This window comes from Atractosteus spatula, chromosome 8, assembly GCF_055471065.1.
Source record: "Atractosteus spatula isolate fAtrSpa1 chromosome 8, fAtrSpa1.hap1, whole genome shotgun sequence".
NCBI lineage: Eukaryota > Metazoa > Chordata > Actinopteri > Semionotiformes > Lepisosteidae > Atractosteus > Atractosteus spatula.
In genome coordinates, this window is record NC_142713.1 from 47,551,278 (window position 1) to 47,576,251 (window position 24,974).

The following is a 24,974-nucleotide window of genomic DNA, read 5'->3' on the forward strand; positions in this document are numbered from 1 at the left end:
AATGCTCTCTCTCTCTTATCATACAACAGCACTGGTTTGGAAATCGGGGTCCGAATGGAAAAGTGCCGTTTTAACTTTATTGGACCAATATTAAGGGTGAAACAGCTGTTTCTGTGTGGTTGCTTGTCTTGACATAATCTATAGAAAAGGGAAACAGAGGTCTATTTAAATGCTTCTGCTTTGTAGTGCTGTAAAAACCTCATGATGAATATTCATATCTTCAATACATCATAGTCACTTCCGCATGCTCTTAAAACACCCTAACTCCTATCAGTGTTTCCTATAAGAACCATAATAAACCAATTTCACTGATCAAGATATAGCCACATCACAAGGACGTCTCATAAGATTGGTCTGCTTTCACGTGTTGTACAAATGGCCATGGCTAATTAATATTTAAATATCCCATCATATGAAATTGTTGCAGGTTAAGCATTTATAAACCGTGTCTGACTATTAAAAACATTAATTTAAAAATGTAAATACCAGAGGTGAAGCAAAGTGATTGAAACTCAAAGCAAAGCACTTTGTGATCTTTCCCAAAACCATTAATTGGCCTATTAACGGATGCCTAAGAATGCCACACATTTATCAGTTAACAAAGCATTACGAATTAGACTACTTATCAAGTGAGCATAGAACAAATTAATTCAAAAGACAAAACAAATGGCTGTACAGTGCTTCTAATAATGAACAGGTGCTTTAAAACTGTTACAGTTGGGCTTATGTGCTATATCATTATTTTTTCGCATTACATTAATTCATAGAAGTACGCATTTGCAATGACTTCAGTTTGTCCTTAGAGTTTGCCTTCTGCACAAATATTGACAGGTATACATGTCACTAAATACAGCCCTGGAAAAGAATATTAATTATAACAGACATACAAGTATTGTGAATAATTTTAGTTCACAGCAAAAACTGCAATCTACTTCATTAAAATACTATCCAAGTTCATATTACATTTATACATATTAGACAGCCATTAGTACCAGTATATTAGTATCAGTTATCCCTGAATAATTCCACAGATTATTTACATACATCTCAGAAATATTAAACTTATTTTTTTCTATTTCAGGCCTGCATTATCAGCAAAGCACATTATGTAATAAGTCATGTCACTGAAATAATTAACTATAATGTACAGTTTATATTAAACATGTATTTATAATGAACAAAAGAAAGCATTTTTACTTAGAAGATTGTGATAAGGGATAGACTGTGATGGAAAATGTACATTTTAGCCTTAGGCATGTCTTAGCATGGTATTTGAATAATTGAACATGCTGTTTTCTCCTACTTGTTAAAATGTTCTTCTTTAAAATATTATCTTTTGCAGAAGTATTGAATATTTAAATACTGAACAGTCAAAGTGGAGACCTATGTAATGGTATTCAGCAGTACTCTGGACTGGTGGTAAGCACTGGTGCCTCACATCTCCAAGGTTCAGGGCTCAAATCAGCCCACAGGTGTCTGACTGTATGGGCATTCATCATGCTTTGCTGGTTTGCTTGGATCTTCTACTCAACATTGTACCTCAAAGGTGTTATCCCAGTGAAAAACACTACTCACCCCATTTGCTTTCAATTTCAGTGACCCTTTCATTCAAACCTTTCAGATTATGGGGCAGACAGGCTACATGGATTTGGACAAGCATGCCAGTGTGACGTGTAGATATGGTCTGTAAACCTTCTCTTTTCGATTTGCCCTGCTGCAGCTAATAAAAAAACAACTTGAATTTGTTTCAATTCGGAAATTTCATTAAATTGTTGCTAGTTGATTTGTATACTCCAATGTACAGGGCATGGCATAAATAAGGGTGTTTAGTGTAAATCTTTGTGACAGAACCACAATGAAATGTCTTTCATCTGCATTCCACTCTTCAGTCACAAACTTTAACTGCTTCCTTCTTCTGCAAACAGAACTGGTTGGACAGATACTGTGACGAAAAGGTTTTCATTATTAAACTGTTAAATATCACCTGAAACCATGACCTTATACCAGTCTGAATATTTTGAAAGGGCCACAGTTTAAAGTTTAAACTTTAAATCTCTCTTTAACCCATACAAGTGTAATGATGCACTCCACAAGGAATAGCAAGATCCAATAAGATAGTACTAAGGGAATGGTCACTGAGAAGTCAGACATAAGGAGCTTTGGCTTAAACAGCTTTGCTGAGGGCCAGCCACCTGGCTGCAGGACAAGGTAGTTAGGTCTCAATACAAAGAGTAAACTACGGGGAAGGTGCAGTGGTGGTGATGGAGTGAAGTAAGGATGAAGAGAGAGTTATAGCTCACTTGTGACATCACTTCTGTGAAGGTGTATACAGGAAGTGACATCACTGAGGATTACGATACAGTGTAGCAGAAGTAAAGGAGAACTCCATTTACAGTGCCTTGCGAAAGTATTCGGCCCCCTTGAACTTTTCAACCTTTTGCCACATTTCAGGCTTCAAACATAAAGATATAAATTTTTTATTTTATGTGAAGAATCACCAACAAGTGGGACACAATTGTGAAGTGGAACGAAATCTATTGGATTTTTGAAACTTTTTTAACTAATAAAAAAATGAAAAGTGGGGCGTGCAAAATTATTCGGCCCCTTTACTTTCAGTGCAGCAAACTCACTCCAGAAGTTCAGCGAGGATCTCTGAATGATCCAATGTTGTCCTAAATGACTGATGGTGATAAATAGAATCCACCTGTGTGTAATCAAGTCTCTGTATAAATGCACCTGCTCTGTGATAGTCTCAAGGTTCTGTTGAAAGCGCAGAGAGCATCATGAAGACCAAGGAACACACCAGGCAGGTCCGTAATACTGTTGTGGAGAAGTTTAAAGCCGGATTTGGATACAAAAAGATTTCCCAAGCTTCAAACATCCCAAGGAGCACTGTGCAAGCGATCATCTTGAAATGGAAGGAGTATCAGACCACTGCAAATCTACCAAGACCTGGCCGTCCCTCTAAACTTTCAGCTCAGACAAGGAGAAGACTGATCAGAGATGCAGCCAAGAGGCCCATGATCACTCTGGATGAACTGCAGAGAACTACAGCTGAGGTGGGAGAGTCTGTCCATAGGACAACAATCAGTCTTACACTGCACAAATCTGGCCTTTATGGAAGAGTGGCAAGAAGAAAGCCATTTCTCAAAGATATCCATAAAAAGTCTCGTCTAAAGTTTGCCACAAGCCACCTGGGAGACACCCCAAACATGTGGAAGAAGGTGCTCTGGTCAGATGAAACCAAAATCGAACTTTTTGGCCACAATGCAAAACGATATGTTTGGCGTAAAAGCAACACAGCTCATCACCCTCAACACACCATCCCCACTGTCAAACATGGTGGTGGCAGCATCATGGTTTGGGCCTGCTTTTCTTCAGCAGGGACAGGGAAGATGGTTAAAATTGAGGGGAAGATGGATGCAGCCAAATACAGGACCATTCTGGATGAAAACCTGTTGGAGTCTGCAAAAGACCTGAAACTGGGACGGAGATTTATCTTCCAACAAGACAATGATCCCAAACATACAGCAAAATCTACAAAGGAATGGTTCACAAATAAACGTATCCAGGTGTTTGAATGGCCAAGTCAAAGTCCAGACCTGAATCCAATCGAGAATCTGTGGAAAGAGCTGAAAACTGCTGTTCACAAACGCTCTCCATCCAACCTCACTGAGCTCGAGCTGTTTTGCAAGGAAGAATGGGCAAGAATTTCAGTCTCTCGATGTGCAAAACTGATAAGAGACATACCCCAAGCGACTTGCAGCTGTAATCGCAGCAAAAGGTGGCTCTACAAAGTATTAACGCAAGGGGGCCGAATAATTTTGCACGCCCCACTTTTCATTTTTTTATTAGTTAAAAAAGTTTCAAAAATCCAATAGATTTCGTTCCACTTCACAATTGTGTCCCACTTGTTGGTGATTCTTCACATAAAATAAAAAATTTATATCTTTATGTTTGAAGCCTGAAATGTGGCAAAAGGTTGAAAAGTTCAAGGGGGCCGAATACTTTCGCAAGGCACTGTATGTCAAGTAATTTATACATATATGATAAAATATTACATGTTGGAATATACTATAAATTTTTCAGACAATGCTCAATAGCAACACACAATATTTAAATGTCACCTAAGGAAAATTATATTCATGCAAACTGAAGTGACATACTTGATAACTACAGTATTACAGTATAAGTGAAGAACAATATTGTTGTTGCTAACCAATAAATCATCTATTCTCACAGGGATGACTCTCTTCTATCAATGCTGTGTTTTATCCTGATACAAGTAGCTATACTACAATAGGTGGCCAAAACAACTTCAATACTTCGATAGTAAAAGCTGTCAGTAAGGTAACACCTGTCTATGGTGCCTCTACATTTTTGCAACAGGAGTTCAATGACTTGAATTTCTGGTCCACCTTCTTCTTCCCTTTGGCGAAGATATGAAAGGACTGCGTTTTTGACTCTTTTTGACTATGCAAAGAAAGTATACCCTTAGATTCAGGGCAGGGCAGGGCAGGGCAGGGCCGGGCTGTCGGGGTATGATTGGAAGGTGTTGTCAGATACTTCTTCAGCAGCGTCACAAACGTTCATGTCTGAATATTCATTCGGAATTTGATATAAATGCACTAAGTGGAAGTGCATTTAAAAATGAAAATAGGATGACTATTTATCTAAAAAAGGGTTTGTAGGAGTACGGAACAAGATACCCAGCCACATTGCTGAAGCTGATACCCCTGTTTCTTTCAAGACATGGCTGGATGAGATCCTTGCCATCAGTTAGCTAACAGCTACTAGCCAAAAACCAGACTAGAGGGGCAAATGATCTCCTCTGGTTTGAAAATGGAATTTCATTCATTTTCAGTCCACTTGCCCTGGTGACAGGTGCACCCCACAAACAAGCTTTAAGCACTTTCTGCATTAGTATAATTTACCTTCGGACAAAACCATTACAAAGAAGCAAACTGAAAGCTCCCAATACTTCTTTATAATGTAACGGATGTATGCCAGGCCATTGTTAAGCAGCTCATTCATTTGGCTGTAAAGGATGTCTGACTTTTCCTAACCTGCACCAATCAATAAATACATATTTAGTGAACTTCAAACCTTGAATACAGTGGAAACTACTTTTTAAGAGGAACTTTTTAGAATATTTATTTGAAACAGACCATTGTATTGCACTACCATCTACCTCCCACACAGAACCACCTACGACTTGTGCCACTTTACTTTCTATAGCAGTGAATCCCCAACTTCCTTTACAAATGAACACTGTTCATACAGTACTGTATATTACATTAAGTGAATGTGTTTACAAAATTGCAGAGAAGGTATTAAGATGTCCATCAATCATCTATTTCCTATACCAAAGTGCTTGAATCCAAGATGCATGCTTTGCACAGCTTGTGGAAACTAGACTTTACCAATTAACCAGATTAGGTAAATAAATTACTTTACCCAAATGCGATGAGCACACTGACTAATGAACATAAAAAATTGATCCATTCACAAAAATGGCAACTTGCAAATTCACAACCTCATATGACTTATATTTCTCTTGTTGGTATTGATGCAGAGAATTATTTCTGTGATGAGAAAATGGAGGCGTGAATCTGATTTCAATTCCATATACAGGAGACCGAACAAAAATCCTGAAGCATCGCAAAATATATTCACTTATTAAAAAGTCTCTAACCACATCAGTGTTTATTACTACTAAGCTGGCTTTTATCCAAGATGAAGCATATTCCAAACCTTTAATGAACTGCAATAAACTAACACTTTTGTTGTGCTAAAAAGCACATAACCACAGAATAATAATTCAATTATGCAACAACAAACAAACAAAATACAGACATTAGGGTAATGATATAAGCTTCTGTACGATTCAGCAATTTTATTAGAGCAGATCCTCATTAACGATAGGCACGTAGCTCAATCTTGTACTAAGAGTGTACAATTTTTGTCACCATGTTAAAAAAATATTGCCATTCTGTAATCAGTCCAGAGAAGAGTAAAAGGTCCTATAGTACAAAAGGAATGTTCTACGCTAACAAGCTAACAGAGTTAAACCTTTTTTAGTCTCAAGCATAGAAGACAATGATGGGATCTGACCCCTGTATTCCAAGTCAATCCAGTGGCCTTCTTAAATATCAAAAATGAAACATGATCTGAAAGTCATAACTGGAAACTATGTGAAGGTAAATTTAATCTGACAATAGGAGGAATGCCTTCACACAAAGTGTTGTGGGAGTATGGAACAAGCGACCCAGCCTTGCTGTTGAAGCCAAAATCCTGGTTTCTTTCTAGAAACCTGGATGAGACCCTAGGATCAATTAGCTACAAACTACTAAATGGGCGAGCTGGGTTATACAGCTCCATCTCAATTTTAAACAACCATTCCTATTTTACATGCCTGAGTGACTTTCTGGTTATTTAAAAAATCTAAAATACGACATTCCCCTGTGTTTGTGCCAACGATCCTCCTTCAAATTTTACTGAAGAAGAGAAGTGCATAGTTGGGCTTTTGCTCTAACTTTAGGATGTCCACATGAATAGTCCAGAGAGCTCCAGGTCGTATGCAACATAATAAAAGATGTCTACAACGCTAACGGTAAAACTGCTTGTCTAGGACCATTTGTCACATATGAAAGAACATGATCAAAAAATTTCTGTCTGTTATATTGCAGCATATACATATACGAACACCCATGCATGTGAAAATAAACACACAAATACATATGCAGGGAAAACAGTAATGCTGACATGCTGGATTCATTGTTTTCCAATAGTGCACTCCTCAAGTTACTTATTTTTTGTAAATGTATGGCTATTCACTTTGCTTCAGTCAAGCACAAATGCTACAGCGCTCCCTGAGAGGCTCCTACCTCCCTTTCCAGCAGCTGCCCTCCGTCTCGATGGTGACACCAGCTCCCTGACAATCTGTAAGACCTGCATTATTGCCGGTTGCCAGGACAGCTGGTGCCAGCTGCTCTCCTGGAATGCCAACAGGTTTCCATCCCTCCGCTACCTCCTTGCCTTCCAAGAGCAGCATCTGAGCATCACAGCACAGCAGAGCACAGCTACAGCGTCTGAACAGCGGCACAGGCTCCAGTTACACAATAAGGTTCTGCAGCGATCCTCAGCCACAATAATTGGCATGAAGTGAATGCCGGTGAAAGAAGCAATTAGCTGGTGTCTCTCTTCCTCGTTCTCTCTTGATCCCCAACAAAACAGTTAAGAACTATCAGCAGTGGCAGCCAAACAAAAGTAAATTCAGCAAGTCAGTCCGTGCTCCATTCTTGGAACATTAGGAGAGGGCCAGCACAGAGTCAGGACACTACCAAGTTCCTGCCTTAAAAGTTTCCAAGAAAAAAAAAGCAAATGAAAATTCTTTAAAAGGACTGGAAATGCATGATGCAAAAAAAGTAAAACAAAATGAAAATAAAAACACACGTGCATCCTAAACTCATAAGCATAACTGCACCTTAAACCACCAAGACTGAATACGATCCTCCTTCAGGTCAATACAGAATTTTTAGAGACAGCCTATAAACTGAGATCAAGCAGTCTGCCTCAGAGCGAGGTCAGCTCCAACATCAAATTAGAAAACGCAGTGTAAATCACTGGCTGACTTCAAGCCCCTTCCCCTGTTTTCACGCTCTTTATGATGTTCTCCTGCGTGACCAGATTTCTTAAGCATGGTGGAAGAAATGTTCTCATTTTCCATTTGCAGCTTCATCACCCACTAACTGGGGCACCAAGAGTTAAGCTTGCCATCTACTTAATGATGACATGGCTGTGCAGCATCAATACTTCTGTCAGCTACAGGTACTGCCTCACTCTGTCACCAACATAATTCCAGTCTGCAACAGACAGCAAAGAAATCGTTACACAATTACTGGTGCGGGGTAGGCTTTGTTAGTTCATTAAGGATGTCTCAATTGAAAACAGAGAAGTAGTACGGTTAATGGCAAAACGACAATGTCATGAATAGACCGAACACATTTTTGACCCCCGCTTTCTACAAATTAATTATATCCTGATTAATCACCTATTCATTTTCCCTCAAATGGAGTGTTTCTTGCTGTGTCATTCCTTGAGCTAATGGTCAGGATTTACAGTTAATTCTATGGTGCAGGGCAATTCACAATATATACAGAGGAAAGAAATTTTGAACGAACGCACTACATATTACACAACACGCAATGAAAATCAGATGCTTCCCACTATTAATATACAGTTCCTTTTTTTGCATATTTTCAACTTCTCTTTAAATTAGCCGTGAATAATGTATCAATGCAATACCATTGTTAAAATTAAGGCACCCAAAACAAATTAATACACCATGATTCAACTCAATATTCAACTATGCAATAAATTACTCTTTCCATTGATTCATTAATCAATTTGTTAGTGGTAAGTTAAAAACCTTTTTTCACTTGACATTTCAAGATAATAATACATTCCTGATGGCGACAGGCACACATTTATAGATCATAAGACTGAGTGTTTGAGGTTCCCTACATTTTCTGCCTTTACTGACAAATGTGTCTTTATCTCCATTTTAACGCTTGGAACAGCTGCTGCTGTTTGATATTAAGGAACCAAGCAACAGTTGTTTTTATTTTCATTTTTTTAAAGGCTTAGTTTTCCACCAAGCTGCATTTCTTTCCGAAGCACCTGTCTACAGTACTCTGTGTACTGTAGGTTCTGCCCCGAGAGACAACCTTGATATACGAAATTGGACGACGAATACTTTTTGTCTCAACATTTTCGCGCATTTTCTTTTTCCATTTCTTCTATTCTACTTTTTATTTCTTTAAATAAAACCCTCATGTGCTACAAATAATAGATTTTTCAAGCATTACAGCAACGCCATGACCAGCAAGTGCACAAAGGCTAGAACATACTCAGACAAGTATTTCTATTTCTTCCCTCTGGTTTGTACCTGGCCAGAGATTGATGAAGATTGGAACCAGACACAGCTGCAGAATCTCGCCTGTAACTATTTTTGCTGCTTTGAGGTTCAATCTGAAAATCATCAGGTTTGCTGGCTTTATGCCCTGTTGCTCAAGGTCTAATCGAAGCAGGCCTTGGCCAAAAGCTTTGCCATAAATGTAGTACATTTTTTTATCAATATCAAAGTGATTATTTTTCTATTAAAAAAATATAGGAAAATAGTGCACATAAAACTAGGAAAATTTCAACAAATTTCCTATTTAGCCTATTTAATATTAGACCTTCAGTTTTGTATCTTTAGCAAACACAGTGTTGTGTTTAACTGCTGTATGGTTTATGGTTATTTTAAAAACTTACTGGTCAATAATATTGATATCACTGTTTATTCTCATTTTCCTTATACTGAAAATAGCAATTTTCTAAGGTTACAGGTTAAGGTTACCTAGTGATTTGTGCTTATCAAATCCAGCTGGGGTATTGTATTTCTAATCTTATACATATTTAATAACGTATAATTTAAAAGGTTGTTCCATGTTAAAATACATTTTTGTAAAGTAAAATCTACCACCATTGCTGGTGTTTTAGTGTCAGCTGTATGACCTGTCTCTGTAGCACCACAGGAATCCTTAAATTACACAGGAATGACTCCTTATCAACTCTTACAGTAGGTCTTATTGCAGTGAGACACATTTGTTCTTAGAGCTTATGTAAAACAGATGAAAAAGGTTAAGAAGATGAAGACAAGATGAGGACAAACGAAGAAGCAAATGAAATCCATTAATTCAAAGCGTATGCCTTTACTGCAAATGTATTAGTACTTTAATATGGAAGTGGAAATATGGATCAGTTTAATAATAAAAAAAATAAATTATGTGAATTCTTCTCCTAATATGCAATTTGCAGTATGTTACAGTATATACAATTTATCAAGGTATTTTCAGCTCTTGGTTCTGCTTACTTGTCTGTTTCTAATATACCAGTATCTGTTTGAAAAACATTTCTGAGATTACTGCTGAAAAGTTCACAAGTATAGCACAAAGCTCAGTATCCATCTTCCACAGTGCAGGTGTAGTACAGATGTGCATCCTGCTACACACCATCAAATGAGAAACATTTTCCCCCCCCAATTAAGCTTTTTATGCTGGAAGAGTTACTGAGTGCGGCAAATAAAAAATAATTATTTAAACCACAATGCATCTAACAGTATATGCAAAAAGAAACAGAAAACTATAGATGACATGCTAATTATGACTTGCTTAACAGGTAGTTTACAAAAAATAGGGTAATGGTTCTGAAAACAGGGTCTTACTCCATTATGACTGTACATCTTGGGTTAGATGTCTCCTTCTTGGAAGACATACTGGGATTTGGATAATTCCATATGACTTTTTTTCTCCTCTAGTATCAAACCTTTCGTTACATTGCATTTATGTTCATGAGGTCCTTCAATTTCCAAGATCATACAAAATTCAGACATATCTGTTGCCTCTCCGTTGGGATTAGATAAATTAGATATTTACAAGACAAATATCTAATGTTATATTTAAAAAAGAATATAGAAAAAACCCATGTTGTGGTTCTAGATATATTAAAAACAATTTTAGAAGAAATGTACAAAGCTCCATCTCAACAAATCTAAGAATATAAGATCTCATTGGAACTTGCCTTTTAACATGGCAATTGGGGCATTGAACATGAACCCTAAATTCATAACACAGGCTCAACAGTACATTCTGAAGGAGAAGCATCTGTAAAAAGGCAAGATGGAGTACCATATTTTATATTTTAAAATAATCAGAAAGTCACTCATCCATGTAAAATAAGAATAATTACGTCTTTTCTGTTGATCTGGTTTGTCTGTCCTTGTATTGTTGTATTGGACTGTGCCATAAAACCAGTTTACCCCTGGAGAAGATATAATTTCAACTGAAAATCGAATTGTTAAGAAATGAAAGGGAACCGTACAACCCATTTAGCCCATTAGGCAGTTTGTAGCTAACTGATCCTAGGGTCTCATCCAGTGATTTCTTGAAATAAACCAGGATACAGTTTTGACAAAAGGCTGGGTAACTTGTTTCGTTCTCTCCCATAATCACTTCATCCTGGTAACAGTTTTAAATGTACACATTTCACTGTTCATCCTGAAGCAATCGACTGGCTTGACTGTGGCAGTGTCTTTGAAGATTTTTTAGTACTTTATCAGGTCCCCTCATAGACTGAAGGAAATGTACCTGTTCAGTTCTGACAAGTCTGTTAGTAGAGGACCGAGTTCATGGGTCTGAATACTTCATTCATGTTTTTGTCTTTGCTGACATTTAATACAACCTATCTTATCCTTGGAAGTCTTCAGCATGGACATTCAGGTTTTTAATAAAATGTTTAAAAAACGTGGATGCATAATTTTGTAATTTTACAAAATGGGACACCATAGGACAAGTCTGAATAGTTCTGCAAGGAGCTACAGTACATATACAATTTCCAGAGTGTTAAGACTTCTAAGGTCCAAAAGCATATGTGAATAATAAATGCCATTATTAGTTTAGACAGTTTAGTGCATTATTAGTTTAGTGACTAAATAATGTTTCACTGTTTTCTGCATTTATGTAATATTACATGTAGTAATATTGCTCTGTGACCAAGATAAGCATTCTGATTATCAAACATTATTGGTATGTTTCTTTTTCCATGGTGGGTCTGATGCGAGACATTTAATTTGTGTTTATTTGGGGGAAAACCCAGGATTTTACAATTGTAATATGTTGAACATAAAAGTGAGAAAGAAAATAGTAGAAAACATGTTTAAAATAAATAACACTTTGAAAAACACCATGGAATGAAACTGCTGCCTCATGCTTCTGCACAGGACCTCAACATGGATTTTTGTGAACTGACATTTTCAAGAATCAGTTAAAACTATGTTGTTAAATTTGATTTACTGCATTTGCTCAGGCACACAAAAGCAATTCAATAAAAAATATCAACTGCAAATATGGATACTGCACTCACTTCCTTACAAAAACTAAGAAAATTAGTATAATCAAAAACACTTTTAATCAGGAGCTAATTTTAAAGGTGAAACTTCTAAAGCTGGAGAAACTGCAATGAGTCTGGCATTGATCATAATGATCACACCAGCGAGAGAATGCTTTCTCTCCCTGCTGTGATGGTGTGTGAATGCTTGGTGTTTCACCACCAAGATTATTTTCAAAAAAGAACAGATGAACAAAGAACCTATCCTTTTTAGATTTCTGATTCTTGGTTAGCGTAACAGTAAAACTGCTGACTTTTTACAGCAGAAATTTTCAGTCTGAAAATTTCACCTAAACTGAACTCCGCTTTCATCTACAACTCCAAAACGAATGACCCAATAAATGCTTACTTAAGACTTTTTCTTTGCATAAGCCACGTGAGATCATTTATTAGAAGGCAGATTTCCTTCATTAATAGCCTTTCCTTCCTCAATAAAGGGTGGTTTGCAATCTTATTTCCGAATCTTAACAGGTCACATCACTTGAAAAAGAGCCTTATTGAATTACAGTAATATTATAGAAAACATCTGCTTATCCTAAACATACATGCAGTATGGAGGCGATAGAATTTTACTTTCAGTTTTGGAACAAAAAAGATCTTAACATTTTATTAACAAGGAAACAAAGAAATAGATCTTAACACTATATTATCCTGGCACCAGGACTGCATTTTGTATAGTATGTCAGCATTTCATTTTATATTGAGGTCAGCTTTACAACAATTCATTGTCAACAATATGTTGTACCTAAACCCTATAATGTTCTTACACCAAAAAAGCAAATAATGGAAAAAAAACAGTGAACAAAGATGTTAAAAGTTACTACAGACCAAGCTGTTTGACTTCAAAACATTACACAGCAGCAGTCAACAACAACATCAATCAAAAGACAAGTTAAGGTAAACAACATTAAAAGGGTTGTTGAAAACACACAAACCTCTGTGAAAGTAACTTTTCTTCAACAAATTTACTTAGGTGAATTTTAGAACATGACAAAAAGGGCACAATGTTACTAAATGTAGTGCAATTATTAATTTAATGGTCTGACAGTTTTTTCTAAACTGCTTACAATCATAGGCATTTATACAGCTCTGTATTTTACTGCAATATATAGTGTGAAGTACATTGCTTAAGGGTACAACAGCAGTGCACCACCCTGGATTTAAACCTACAACCTGAAGTTACAAGTCCAGAATCCTAGTCACTGCTCCTGACAACCACCTTTATCTTAAGCAGCTGATAACACATGTGCACTGCACATCTGTCTCTCTGTGTAAAAGAAAAGAAAAATCTAAGCAAGATGAGCTGAAAAAATAACTAAAAAAAAACCAAGGCATCATGAGAAATGTGCAAAAACTCAGACAGGGGTAGGGAAAATACAGAATTATCTCTCTGCTGAGCTGCTACGACTCTTTAAATTCAATTAACTTTCACAGGACAAAGGAGCTGTGTCTGGGAGAGCCGCTGAAGACCAGAACACACAAGTGAGCTGTGATCTTAATATTCAAACCTGTTTACGGCAGATTCGAATTTTCGGCTTCAAACATGAATAGATGTAGATGTCCCTGATTATTTCTGCTCCATCAGAACCCTGTTGAGTCAATTAAATTCCATGTTTCAGGACATTTTAAAAGAACAGCGTCTGCCTGGAAGGTCATACCAATGTAAGATTGAATTGTATTAAGTCACACAGCTTTAAAGACTAAATTAAGGAAAAACATGATGATTAAATTACCATATAATTAAGTTAATTCCTTCAGTTGCAATTACAATAACAATTAAGGTTGTGAAACTGAATTTAGTTTTACATGCACAATTAAAATTGTATACTCCATGTACAATGGGAAAATGTGACTTCACCTTAGAATACATCTGTATTCTTCTGAGCTAATTGGACCAAATGGCCTTGTCTCATTTGTAAACTTTATGTTCTTATTTATGCTTCATCTTTTTCTTCTTTTGAAGTGTTTATAAATTAAGTCTTTGACCTCAGAGCCAAACCTGACTGGGCTACCACAAATGGGCACAGCAGTTATCCGCCCATCCTCCCCTTTTCTTACTGCTTAATCCAATACAGGATCGCCGGAGAGCCGGAGCCTATCCCGGCACCCAGGAGGGGACACCAGTCCATCACAGGGCACACACAGACGCACACGCTCACACCAGAGCCAGTCTGCCCAGGAGCCAACCGACCTGCCAGTATTTCTTTGGACTGTGGGAGGCAACCAGCGCACCTGGAGGAAACCCACACAAACGCAGGGACCACATACAAACTCCACACAGACGGCACCCCAGGTCTAGAACCCAGGGCCCCAGCACTGCAAGGCAGCAATGCTAATCGCTGCTCCACCGTGCAGGTACAGCTGTTATATTTAAATTAAAACAATCCATCAGCTGCCAGGTATGCAGCTGCATTATATATTATACATGCCATTTCCATTCTCCCCCCCCCCCAGAGTTTTATTATAGGAAGAAACAGAACGCAACTGAGAATCTAATCAGCCCCTCGGGCTCTGGTACACTGATTACAATATAGCTCTCCCTGTCATCAACTGTTATAGCATCATAAAGCCTGCGCAAGACAAGCTCTTCTAACAGAAGTCAGGCTGACTGCTGGAAGGGAGACAATCTTTCTTGGGGGCATGCCAGCGAAGTCATCACCTATCCCTGTAAGCAAGGACTGACAGAGATTGGCAAGAACTATTCTCCAAACCGATATTTACTTTACCGTCTACATCTTGGAGGTCTTCTTTCTGAATAGCTAGAATTATTCTCTCTTACTACCCACATCTTTCGGACCTTGGAAAGGGCAGTACATGGGTTGAGCCCGTAAAAACCGTTAACACTCATGTACTGCATTAAGACGGAGATCGCTAAATGTCAGAACCACATGACAAAATTAACCGACTCAATGTCAGTGCCTGCTTGCACAAAAAATCCCCTCCAAGTGTATTTTCAAAATAAAAAAAACGGAATTTCAAACTTCAGTTATTTATAGTACGCTGCTTCTAGATCACCATTTTGCAAGTTGAAACTTATATGGGTTTCTGGTTTCTTTCAGTACTAGAACATGGTGGTGGTGGAATTGGTAGAAGGAATGTAGATTGACTACTGTACCCAAATTTTAAATGATCTGTTCTGAACACTGATTTACATTAAAATCAACTGTAAACTGAACTAAGTGTTTGCATGAGGGATGCGATTCCACAAGGGGCAGAGATGCTTCGAATCTGAAGAAAAACTACAGTTCCCACCACCTCCGCAGCCACCCCAGACAATATAACTAGAGGCAATGGGTCAGGCAGGGAGTGATTCATAACCCTTTCAGTGCCATGCTGGGGGTTAGCCAGACTAAGAGCTGACTCTTAGACTAAGAGACTAAGAGAAAGAGAACCTAACAGAAGGAAGCCCTTGTTAGTCGTCTTGGGCCGATGAAGAAAAGAGACTTGTAAAGCACTGTCATTTTAGTGGCTACTTTAAACATGAATGAGAGAGTAATCTGTTTTTTTTCCCCAAAGGCAGACTAACTAAACAAGATAGTGGAAGGGGACCTGAAATAGCCAAGTGTTCCAAATATACAGGCCTTTTGATCCATGAGTGTCATGTACTTTGTAAGCACGCTTATAATTAAATACCATGCACACCAATTAAAGGGGAACTGCAGTCTCAGTTTCTCAGAACGGTTATTAAATTTCAGTAACAATATTTTTCATTGACGGGACAGAAAAATTTGGCAAATTTCAAACTAGGCACAAAATCGTGAACTTTGTAAAAGTACTGTATGGTCACCATGTTGTCGAGAGTTTGCATGAATTGTGACGTGAAGCGGATGTTCCTAATGACTAATGTAATGTGATAAAAGTGAATAAATACAGGTTGTGGAGCAGACATTTCACCGCAGAAATGTTCCAACGTGATCTGCATGCACAGTTAATAAGTAGTATTTGTCAGCAACACTGTCTCAAAAAGAAATGTACTCACAACCCTGCTTCTTTACAATGTAATAGGGCTGCCTTACCTCACCAGATGTTTTGTTTCCTCATTCTGAATCACAGAATATGTTGCTGCGCATATCTGGAAATTTTGTCTATTTTGTGATGTAAAATGGAGGTTTTTCACGTTACTGTTTACACTTTACTTTCATCGCGGTTTGAAATGCTTTCATCAATGCTAATTCTTTTTAACCCCAAAATGTAAAAAATAGTGTGGCAGTTCCCATTCAAATTTTCCTCAATAGCATTTTTAAGCCCTTCTTCCTACACCAGGCTTATAAAACCTGGCTTTCATGAGCTCCCTCACAAATTAGTAGAAATGCACTGCTCCTGTTTTGAGACTTCATTTGTCAAACAGCTCTGTAAATACAAACCTCCATGTGGCTCTGTTCCACAGAAGACAAGTGGGCATAAATTAGCACAGTGTAAATACATTAGCACACATTTAATAATCAAATTTAATCATCATAAAATAATTTAATAACAAAAAGGTCCAATCCTCCTTTAAAGAGCCCTCTTTTTAAGAGTGTCAGTGTAACTACTTTCCAGTTTAAGTTTGGTTTTCAATGCTGCTAATAAAGTGACCTGTTCCATTTTATGATGCAAATTATTTCTCCATTACCCTTTAATTTCCATTATACAATGTAAAGGGGAATGACACCATTTTAATGCTTCTCTAAGAACAATCATCCCATTAAGTAATAAACAGTCTTATCACTGTACATCAATGATATGCTTCAATCATTTAGAAACAATACTCTATTGTAAAGCAAAATTATAATAAGATTAGAAACAGGGCAGAGACGCTATGTGGCTGTTCACTCAGCTATCAGATTTTAAAATCTAACATGTTTGCATAGTACTAAAATGTTTTACAGAAGGTACAGAAAAATAAAGATAAAAACCTAAATAAAGCATACAAAATATTTTGTCATTTAGAATGGAATAGTGTGCTCGTCACTGAAACACGGCTTGTAATGAACAGCAAAAAATGAATTGAATTTATCTGAATAGACCAAGCCAGAGCACAATTCCACAAGCAGCGGATATAAAAATAAATGTTATGACCTTCCCTTTAACATTTAACCCAAGATCAATGTGACTCCTTTCAGCACTAACACATCACCAAACCAGAATCTACCACACATGTAATCCACACAAATACTATCCACATAGAGCACATGATACTCTTCACTTAAATACAGCTTCCTGTCCCTCTCTTGTCTGTGGATCTTGGGACTTCATTCCTTTCTTTCCTTCATCCCTTTTAAGCTCTCCTATTCTTTGTTGTAGAATGTAATTTCAAGTAAAAAACGGGTGGCGTTTCCTGCATTTGAAAATGTTTGCTCCTTGACTGCTTTTTAAACAGTTGATCATGTTAGCTGAGAGCAATGCCTTTATGTGGCATTAAGAGAAAATATGGCCTCACTGCTGAGTGTTATTAAGTACAGTAATTATATTAAGGGTACTACAATAAAACTGTTTTAAAAAAAGGCAAATGAGCACTCACACATGCTATTGTCTAACAATATACTGCAATGCAAAACAACAACTGAATACAATACTAGGTCCTGCATTTCCAGCATAATTAGTGTTGTTCTGAAAGAACAATAGCTTAGAACTGTATTATGCAAAATAAAAGCGAAAATGGAAATCCAGAAACATTACCCAGAATTATTGGAATAAGAATTTTAATTAGCCATGGTTGTTTTACTGAAAGTCTTACTGAAACATCCAAATAAACGGACTTCATTTTTCATTTCCTTTTTATTCTACAATAAAAACACTATTGAGGCCTCTTGCAGTAGTTCACTTGACAAAGCTAGATGTCATTTGGCTTCCTGAATGTATCTTATGCCAGTAAAATGCTAAACAATAAGCTGTTAGTTTCCAGAGGACGTAATGTTAAGAGGCTCTGCCTGCTTCATTGTTAACACTCTCTCAAGGCCATGGTATTAATTCTTATCAAACGTTGTGAGGGGGAAAATGAATTGGTTGTCATAGTGCGTTTGAAAACAACCTGCTGAACAGACTGTCTAGTTGGGTCCATCTTATACAGAGCTCTTACACACAGATAAGACACAAGAAAAGTCTTTCCTTTTACAAATTCCTTTCGTAAAAAATAAAATTGCAAAATGTCAGGTCCTGCTTCAGTGTATACCTGCTGAACTTGAAAATGCAGATTTTACAAATGCTTTATAACTTTTTAACGGTTCTGTAGTATGAAAGTATATTTTATATATATATATAGTGTATGCATACAAATTCTATATTGTACTTGTTAAAATAGCAGACAATACGGTCACAAAGTACAAAGTATGCATGGTGTATGTACAACTTTCTACCATGAAAATGTCCTAAAGGCATACAGGTACAGCTGGTTAAATTTGACAGCAGCATACAGGGTAAGCTTGTAGTTCTGCAGTAGAAAGATGGATTATGTATATAGTTAAGCATTAGCAAGGAAGCAGACACTGTGCCATATTAAAGAATCACAAAATTTAGACTACAAATTTAAAATGTTCAACCAAAGGTTGAACTATGTGCATGTGTATGTGCTTGAAAGAAAAAACAGTTTGGAAGCAAAGCTGCCAGTGTGGAAAATCAAATGTTGAACAATGCACAGTGCACAAATTGTGACAAAAAATACAGAAAATGTGTTCTTTTTATGTTTAAAGTCTTGCACTCAGTGGACCGGAAGTCTTATTGCAGTACACTCTTCTCTTCAACGTGTGTTGGGAAATTTCATTTGATGCTTAATTTTCTAAATTCCTAAAAGCAAAGTTTTACTTTCAAACTTAAGATGGAGAATCACAGATGCAAGGGGTAAAATTTAGCTTTTTCAGAAGCAGCATTCCTTTTACGTCACTGTCTTAGGAAGGCAAGAAAAGTGGGGAATGAAGGCTGACTCTTCAGCTTTCAGTCCTCATCTCGGCTCCCAACCAAACCATACAGCCAACCACCCAGCCAACTCTGAATCTCCAGCACTTGTAGCCATTTAAACTTCCTTCCTGTGGGAGGAACATAATTAAAAGCATGCTTCTATAAATAAAAGCATTTACAGTAACACGCTCCAGAAGTTAAATGCATGTCACTGGATTCTCAGATTTTTCGCACAAACACATGTACAAAAGATAGTTAAAGGGCACAACATAAACATGCTGAAAGCTTTGCTCTCCAGGATTATGTATTAATTGTGTCCCTATATAAATACAGTATTTCAATTAGTTGTGAATAAATAAAGGAAAAAGGCACACCTTTTTGTACCAAGTATAAGTTTTTACACAATGCTAAAATTTAGTTTCCAAAATTCCTTTTCATTATTTGAAATCAAAACTATCATTCACAAATTTTAGACATAATGCAGGGAAGCATAATTACAATTATGTTTACTGGCAAACGTGAATGTCTCACTGCTGTTCAGCATGCCATTTAAATTACTTTACCTGTATAGCTGAATTGAAAGAAGCTGCCTATATAAGACTTAAAACCTGCTGTCAATACACAATGTATAGCGGACAGTTCTTTAACCCCTCCTTACTCCATGCAAGCAAAGTAGCACTTAGTTTAGTCCAAATATCTCAGAGCAGGATGGAAAAACTGCTTGGTAAGAGGGCAGTTTCGCTGAGAGTTACAGGCCATCTCAGAGCCAGTGGCAGAGCAGGGAAAGAGCTACGTTACAAAGGCACAGAAACAGGAAAAGGTGGCAAAGACAGCAAGTGAAAGGAGGGTCAGATCCATTATGAAAACAACACCGAACTGTACACATATGAAAGAACTCGAAAGCACAGAGGAAAAAAACTCACAGCACGTTTCTCTCTATGTATACTGTTTACACACTCATATGAATAAAAAAACACTTTTAAGCAAAAATAGCAAACATTCCTATGTATATCTAGTTACAAACTTTCTAAAGTAGTGACACACAACAGATTTATAATTTTTTAAGAACAAAATACTGTAAGTTTGATAGAGTACCTACTGCAATAATTAAACCTTAGACATTTATGATCCATTAGATACTATTCTTACTAAATAGCCAAATTCACTTTAACATGTTAAAAGGACCAAACCAAAAACCTAAATTTCAGCTCCAGTCCATACCTCAAAGCAAGATTTTGCAAAAACCGTTCTAAAAAGAGAAGTTAGTAATGTGCTACACATCAAGCATGACAAATTCCTCAACCTCAAAAGGAGAAATGCAGCTCAAGGTTTACATTGTAGTAAAGTAGGAACTGTACCGAATACACATCCTTGTGCAGTGTAAACAGAAGTCACAAGGCGATCTTGTATATGAATTGAGTAAAATGCTTACTGCCACACCTAGTTGTGCAGGAGTCATTAAATTAACAACATCCGTTGCTTTGAAAAAAACAACAAAATATTTAATCTCTCTGACAGTAGTGCATCTGTAGTTTCTTTCAAAGCACTGAAAATCACATGGGATAAAAAAACTTTGAGGGGACTGAAAAGGCTGAAGTACACACGGGTAAAACTTGACTGTTTTGATTAACTTGTCTACAGACAAGCTTGGAAAGAATGGAAAGAATTTATTTTTAACAAACAATAAACTGAAGACGTACAAGACACTGACTCTTCTTTGGTTGGGTATAGTTGAGAAAAAAATAATATTAGAACCAAACTACAGTCCGCTTTTAATCCTTGAATAAGAAGATTTCTGGGCTAGTTATAGTCAAAGAAATTCAGACAGCTGAGATCACACTATAATGCTGCCTGCTGCACCTACATTAAAGATGCAATACACTGCCGTGCTTAACCTCTAGTGTTACATCACCCGATCTGTTTAAATTTACTAGCTGTGACGAGATGTTTGCTCTTAATGACCAGATATCTGTTTTATATTTACAATTTTGTTTAAAAATCTTGCTATTCTGAGAAAAGTTGCAAATGAGTGAAGGTCATTTGGCCCATCTTGGTTCTTTTTTAGTTTAGTAACTAAGAGATTTAAAAAAAAATATCTAGCAGTTTCTTAAAGAAGTCTAAGGTTTGGCCCCAACCACCTGGCTTAGGCCTGTTCCAGACTCCCACGGCTCCTTGTGTAAAGAAGGCTTTTTTCCTTTTCTCAGTCCTATTTCCAATTGTGATTCCATGTCCTTATTTTTCTAGGGAATTTAAAGAAGTCCACCGGGATGACTATACTACCTCTAAATCAAGTCTGTTCTTACTCGCTTGTTATACTTGAAGAGTATTAGATCCTTTAACCAGTCTGTACATGATAATCATCTCAATAACCTCTTGAGACAAAGAGTCATTCTTCTTGTTCTGTAATTTAACGGATATATCCTTTTGGGGATGTCCTGACGAAAACGAAACAGTATTCTAAATGACATCATACTAAAACATTAACAGGCTCAAGCAGAACTCCCCTTGACTTAAAAAAAACCTTTTTGGTACATACCCAAGTTTACCATTTGTTTTTTATTTTACCCACATAGTTATGATGGGGACAAAGAGGAATCTACTGTATGTAAAAGCTCAAAATTTATTTTTACATACCTTCTGCTCAGTACCATCCATCCTTCACTATGCACATGCCAGTGTTAAACTGGATTTGTCAAGAGCCTGCCTAGTGCATGAGATTGTTATTTGTTTTGTCAGTCCCTGTTTCTGAATTGTATCATCTGGAAATTTTAACTAGCTGACCATCTATACCAGAACAAAATGTTGCTATGCTCCAGGAAGAGCATGTCAAAAACCTACAGTACACTAGTGTCTATATAAGCCCTTAACTTCATAATTACAGATTATGCCCATTAAAATGACTTTCCTTAGCCAGTTTACAGTCTTTGTGCATTAATTATGTTTAATTCCTATAGCTTTCAGTTTTAAATTTAACCTTTTATGAAGGACCTTATCAAAATCGTTCCGGGAGAAATCTACAGTAAATCTACTCACCATACCTGCTGATTTTTCAAAGAACTCTAGTAATCAAGTTAAACAAGACTTTCTTTTTCTAAATCCATAACACTGAGGGAACAGGTGTATGAGTGAAAGAAGTTAAGTGTCAGCAAAGACTGCACAAAACGAATACTAATGTTTCCAGTAAAAACTACATCTACTTACAGTATATTAAATTTAATAGAATATTCTTTATCATCATATACATTTATACTCTAATTTATATTTCTCAGGCATTAGGTTAAGGCATGAAGTGGTAGATCAGTCATGAGTTTAAGGGTCGGGTCTTCCAGATGTATTTACGGTTTACACAACAACAGAAAATAGCAATTCAGTGGGAACATTTGCTACATCTTTTAATCTTATCTGCAGAACCCCCACACACTCAAATGCATTGTGTACAATACTATTGGAAGAGAAAAACAGATACATATCTGGCACTGAGCAGATTACTGTATAAAATCCATCACTACAGGGCATGGTGTAACCTACAGTATGTGACCTTCACACGCGACACATACTGACCATCAGATGTTCATTTCACAAAAACATAGAATTTAATATAAGCTCATTGAGATGATTTTGTAATAACATCATTAGGTTATGCTCATGGCCTCAATGTTCTGGTTATACTTTAGATTAAATTGCACAAAAAAGGTTTCACAGACCTTCTTTTTATCATCAATGTACTACAAATTGAAGTTAACTGTAGAATATTAACAAAGCATCCATACTTAGTCAGGAGTGACAGTTTAGGTTAAGGCCACTGCTGTGATGCATTATTAACATTTTAGAGAATCCCAGTTTGTCATTACTACTGATTATACACTAAATCATTTTATGCAGAACTTAATCTAAAGCATTTTCATGCATCTCTTTAGAGGCCTTCATTGTGTTGTGTGGTACTTCATGAAGTGTGTATTAAATGAATAACATTACCTGTTCAATATGTTTAAATAATTAACACATAAGCTTTGAGGAACATGTGAATATCAGGTTTATACTCTCTACTCTGCTTTCATATTATTCTATTACAATATCCCCAATGTCTCTTTATAGTTTCACTTCAAACTAAATAATCTGCTTTTCTTCCAAGCTCTCCAGCAGGGTACTTAAGATTGTTTTGAAATAACATCTAAATAATACATCATAATACATAGAGGGTTGGGGTATTCAGTGCCTTTCAAATGTATTCTGACCTTTCCTTTGTAAAATGACAAAATGATTCACAGGTATTTTTAATTCAAAACATGAATGCTCAACAGTAACAGTGTCATCAAAAATTACAGAGAAAATAAAGAAACTGCAAATTGTTGAGCGTTCAGATAAGGTCAATATTTGATTGAAGTGCCTTTGGTAGCAATTACAGCTGCAGGTCTTCTGGGGGTAAGTCTCTATCAGCTTCGCTCTGACCTTGTTCTTTGAATTACTGTCCTAAAAAGGTGAAATCCTTTTGTTCTGTTTAAGGCATGAAGAAAGTCTTCCCCTGAAACTTGTCGGTTCTTTGCTCCACCTACAGCACATTCCCATCAGTCCTGACAAGCTTGCTTGGGGGGGAGCAGAAGTACAACAGAATACTGCCACCCCCCTGCTTGACAGTAGGGAGGGTGTTGATCGACTGATGCTCTATGTTGGGTTTGAGTCAATTATAGCACTTTGCATGTAGACCAAAAAGTTCCAACTGAGTCTCGGTTCCACACAAGACCATTTACCACATTTGCTATAACAGTTATCAGTCACTTTGTTGCCAACTCCATGTGGGATTTGAGGTGGGTTCTCCCCTCTGCCACACAAGCCAGCTTTGTGGAGTGATGGGATATTGTTGACGCGTGGACATTTTCTCCCATTTCAGCCACTGAACCCTGTAACTCTTTCAAAGTCACTGTTAGTCTCATGGTTTCCTTCTCGCCTGGCAGCTCCGTTTTGAGGGACAGCATGACCAAGGCAGTGGCTGGGTGGTGTGGAATCTCAATTAAGAGCTGAGTTACCATGCTCAAAGACATATTTAATATTTCTGAATATTCTATAACCTTCTCTTGACCTGTGCATTCATTCATTGTTTTGATTTCTTTTCGTATTGAAAGCTCCTTGGACTTCATGGTTGAGTCTTTGCTAGAAATTCAAAAGCTGACTGAAGGACTGTACAGAGATAGGCATGTTCTTCTGAAATCATGTGCACCACTATTACTACACACAAAGGCCACTCAAACTGAGCAATTTTGCACTTTGCAAATTAATTTAAATATGCACAATACAGAGCTTGAATGGTCATGCAATTGTGAGATTTCAAATTTTCCTCAATATGATCCATTTACTTTTTCCTGTTTTTAATATTAACGTCCGTCAAACTGTCATAACTGCAAGCTTTACAGCAACAAAATGTGAACACTGTGCAAAGGGTATGAATACTTTTGGAAGGCACTGTATGTGATTTTCTTAATTGTTTGTACAATTTAAGTCTCCTATGTCCTATTAAAGAGTCCTATGAGTTCAACAGGTAAGATTACTTATGACATACTAGACATAAAGAATATAATAACAGGTGAAGGGGAGCTATGCCAATCCTAGATTTCTTTTCTTTGTGAAAGATATTGAAAGATATTGAAAAAGCACTCTTCTATCTTGTAAATTCCATAAGGAAAAAGTCTTCCAGCTACATAATCTGAGAAAGGAGAAGCCTGAATGTAGTGCGATCATGCGAGATTAACTATACTTCTCACCTCACCAAAGCATTTTAAACGTAAAGCGCAGAGCAAAATCATCTGAGAACTGTCCTTAATCTCATTACTTCTAACACTAACTGCTTTTATCTTACTTCTGTGTGCTTAATCCCACAGAAGTAATAACCTCAAATTATTAAATAATTTTCAGATACTACGTTATAATTCAATTCCTTCATACTGGATTAGAAGTATGTTAATTTTACCTTCAGGCAAATTAATTGTGTTCTATGCATTTTAACTCCCCTGAAAACTACCCCATTGGAAAAATACACAAAAAAAGAAAGCAGTAATCTTCTCTGATCCTGTTTAAGTTAAAAGGCAGCTTTGTTTCGCTGACCTTGAAACACGTGT

General features: G+C 36.9%; 1 protein-coding gene across 2 annotated transcripts in view; it reads right to left on the bottom strand.

Annotated features, from left to right (window-relative positions):
• Nucleotides 1-24,974, bottom strand: part of usp6nl (USP6 N-terminal like) — an 87,986-nt gene that overhangs the window by 55,946 nt on the left and 7,066 nt on the right. Inside the window, exon 1 of one of the 2 annotated variants that reach the window (XM_088923894.1) lies at nucleotides 6,888-7,028. The exons of the other annotated variant lie outside the window; for it this stretch is intronic. Coding sequence (XP_088780020.1) covers nucleotides 6,888-6,957 — 70 coding nt within the window. The 5' untranslated portion in view covers nucleotides 6,958-7,028. Of the gene's footprint in view, nucleotides 1-6,887; nucleotides 7,029-24,974 lie in introns of those variants that run through there. 2 annotated transcript variants of the gene reach the window in all.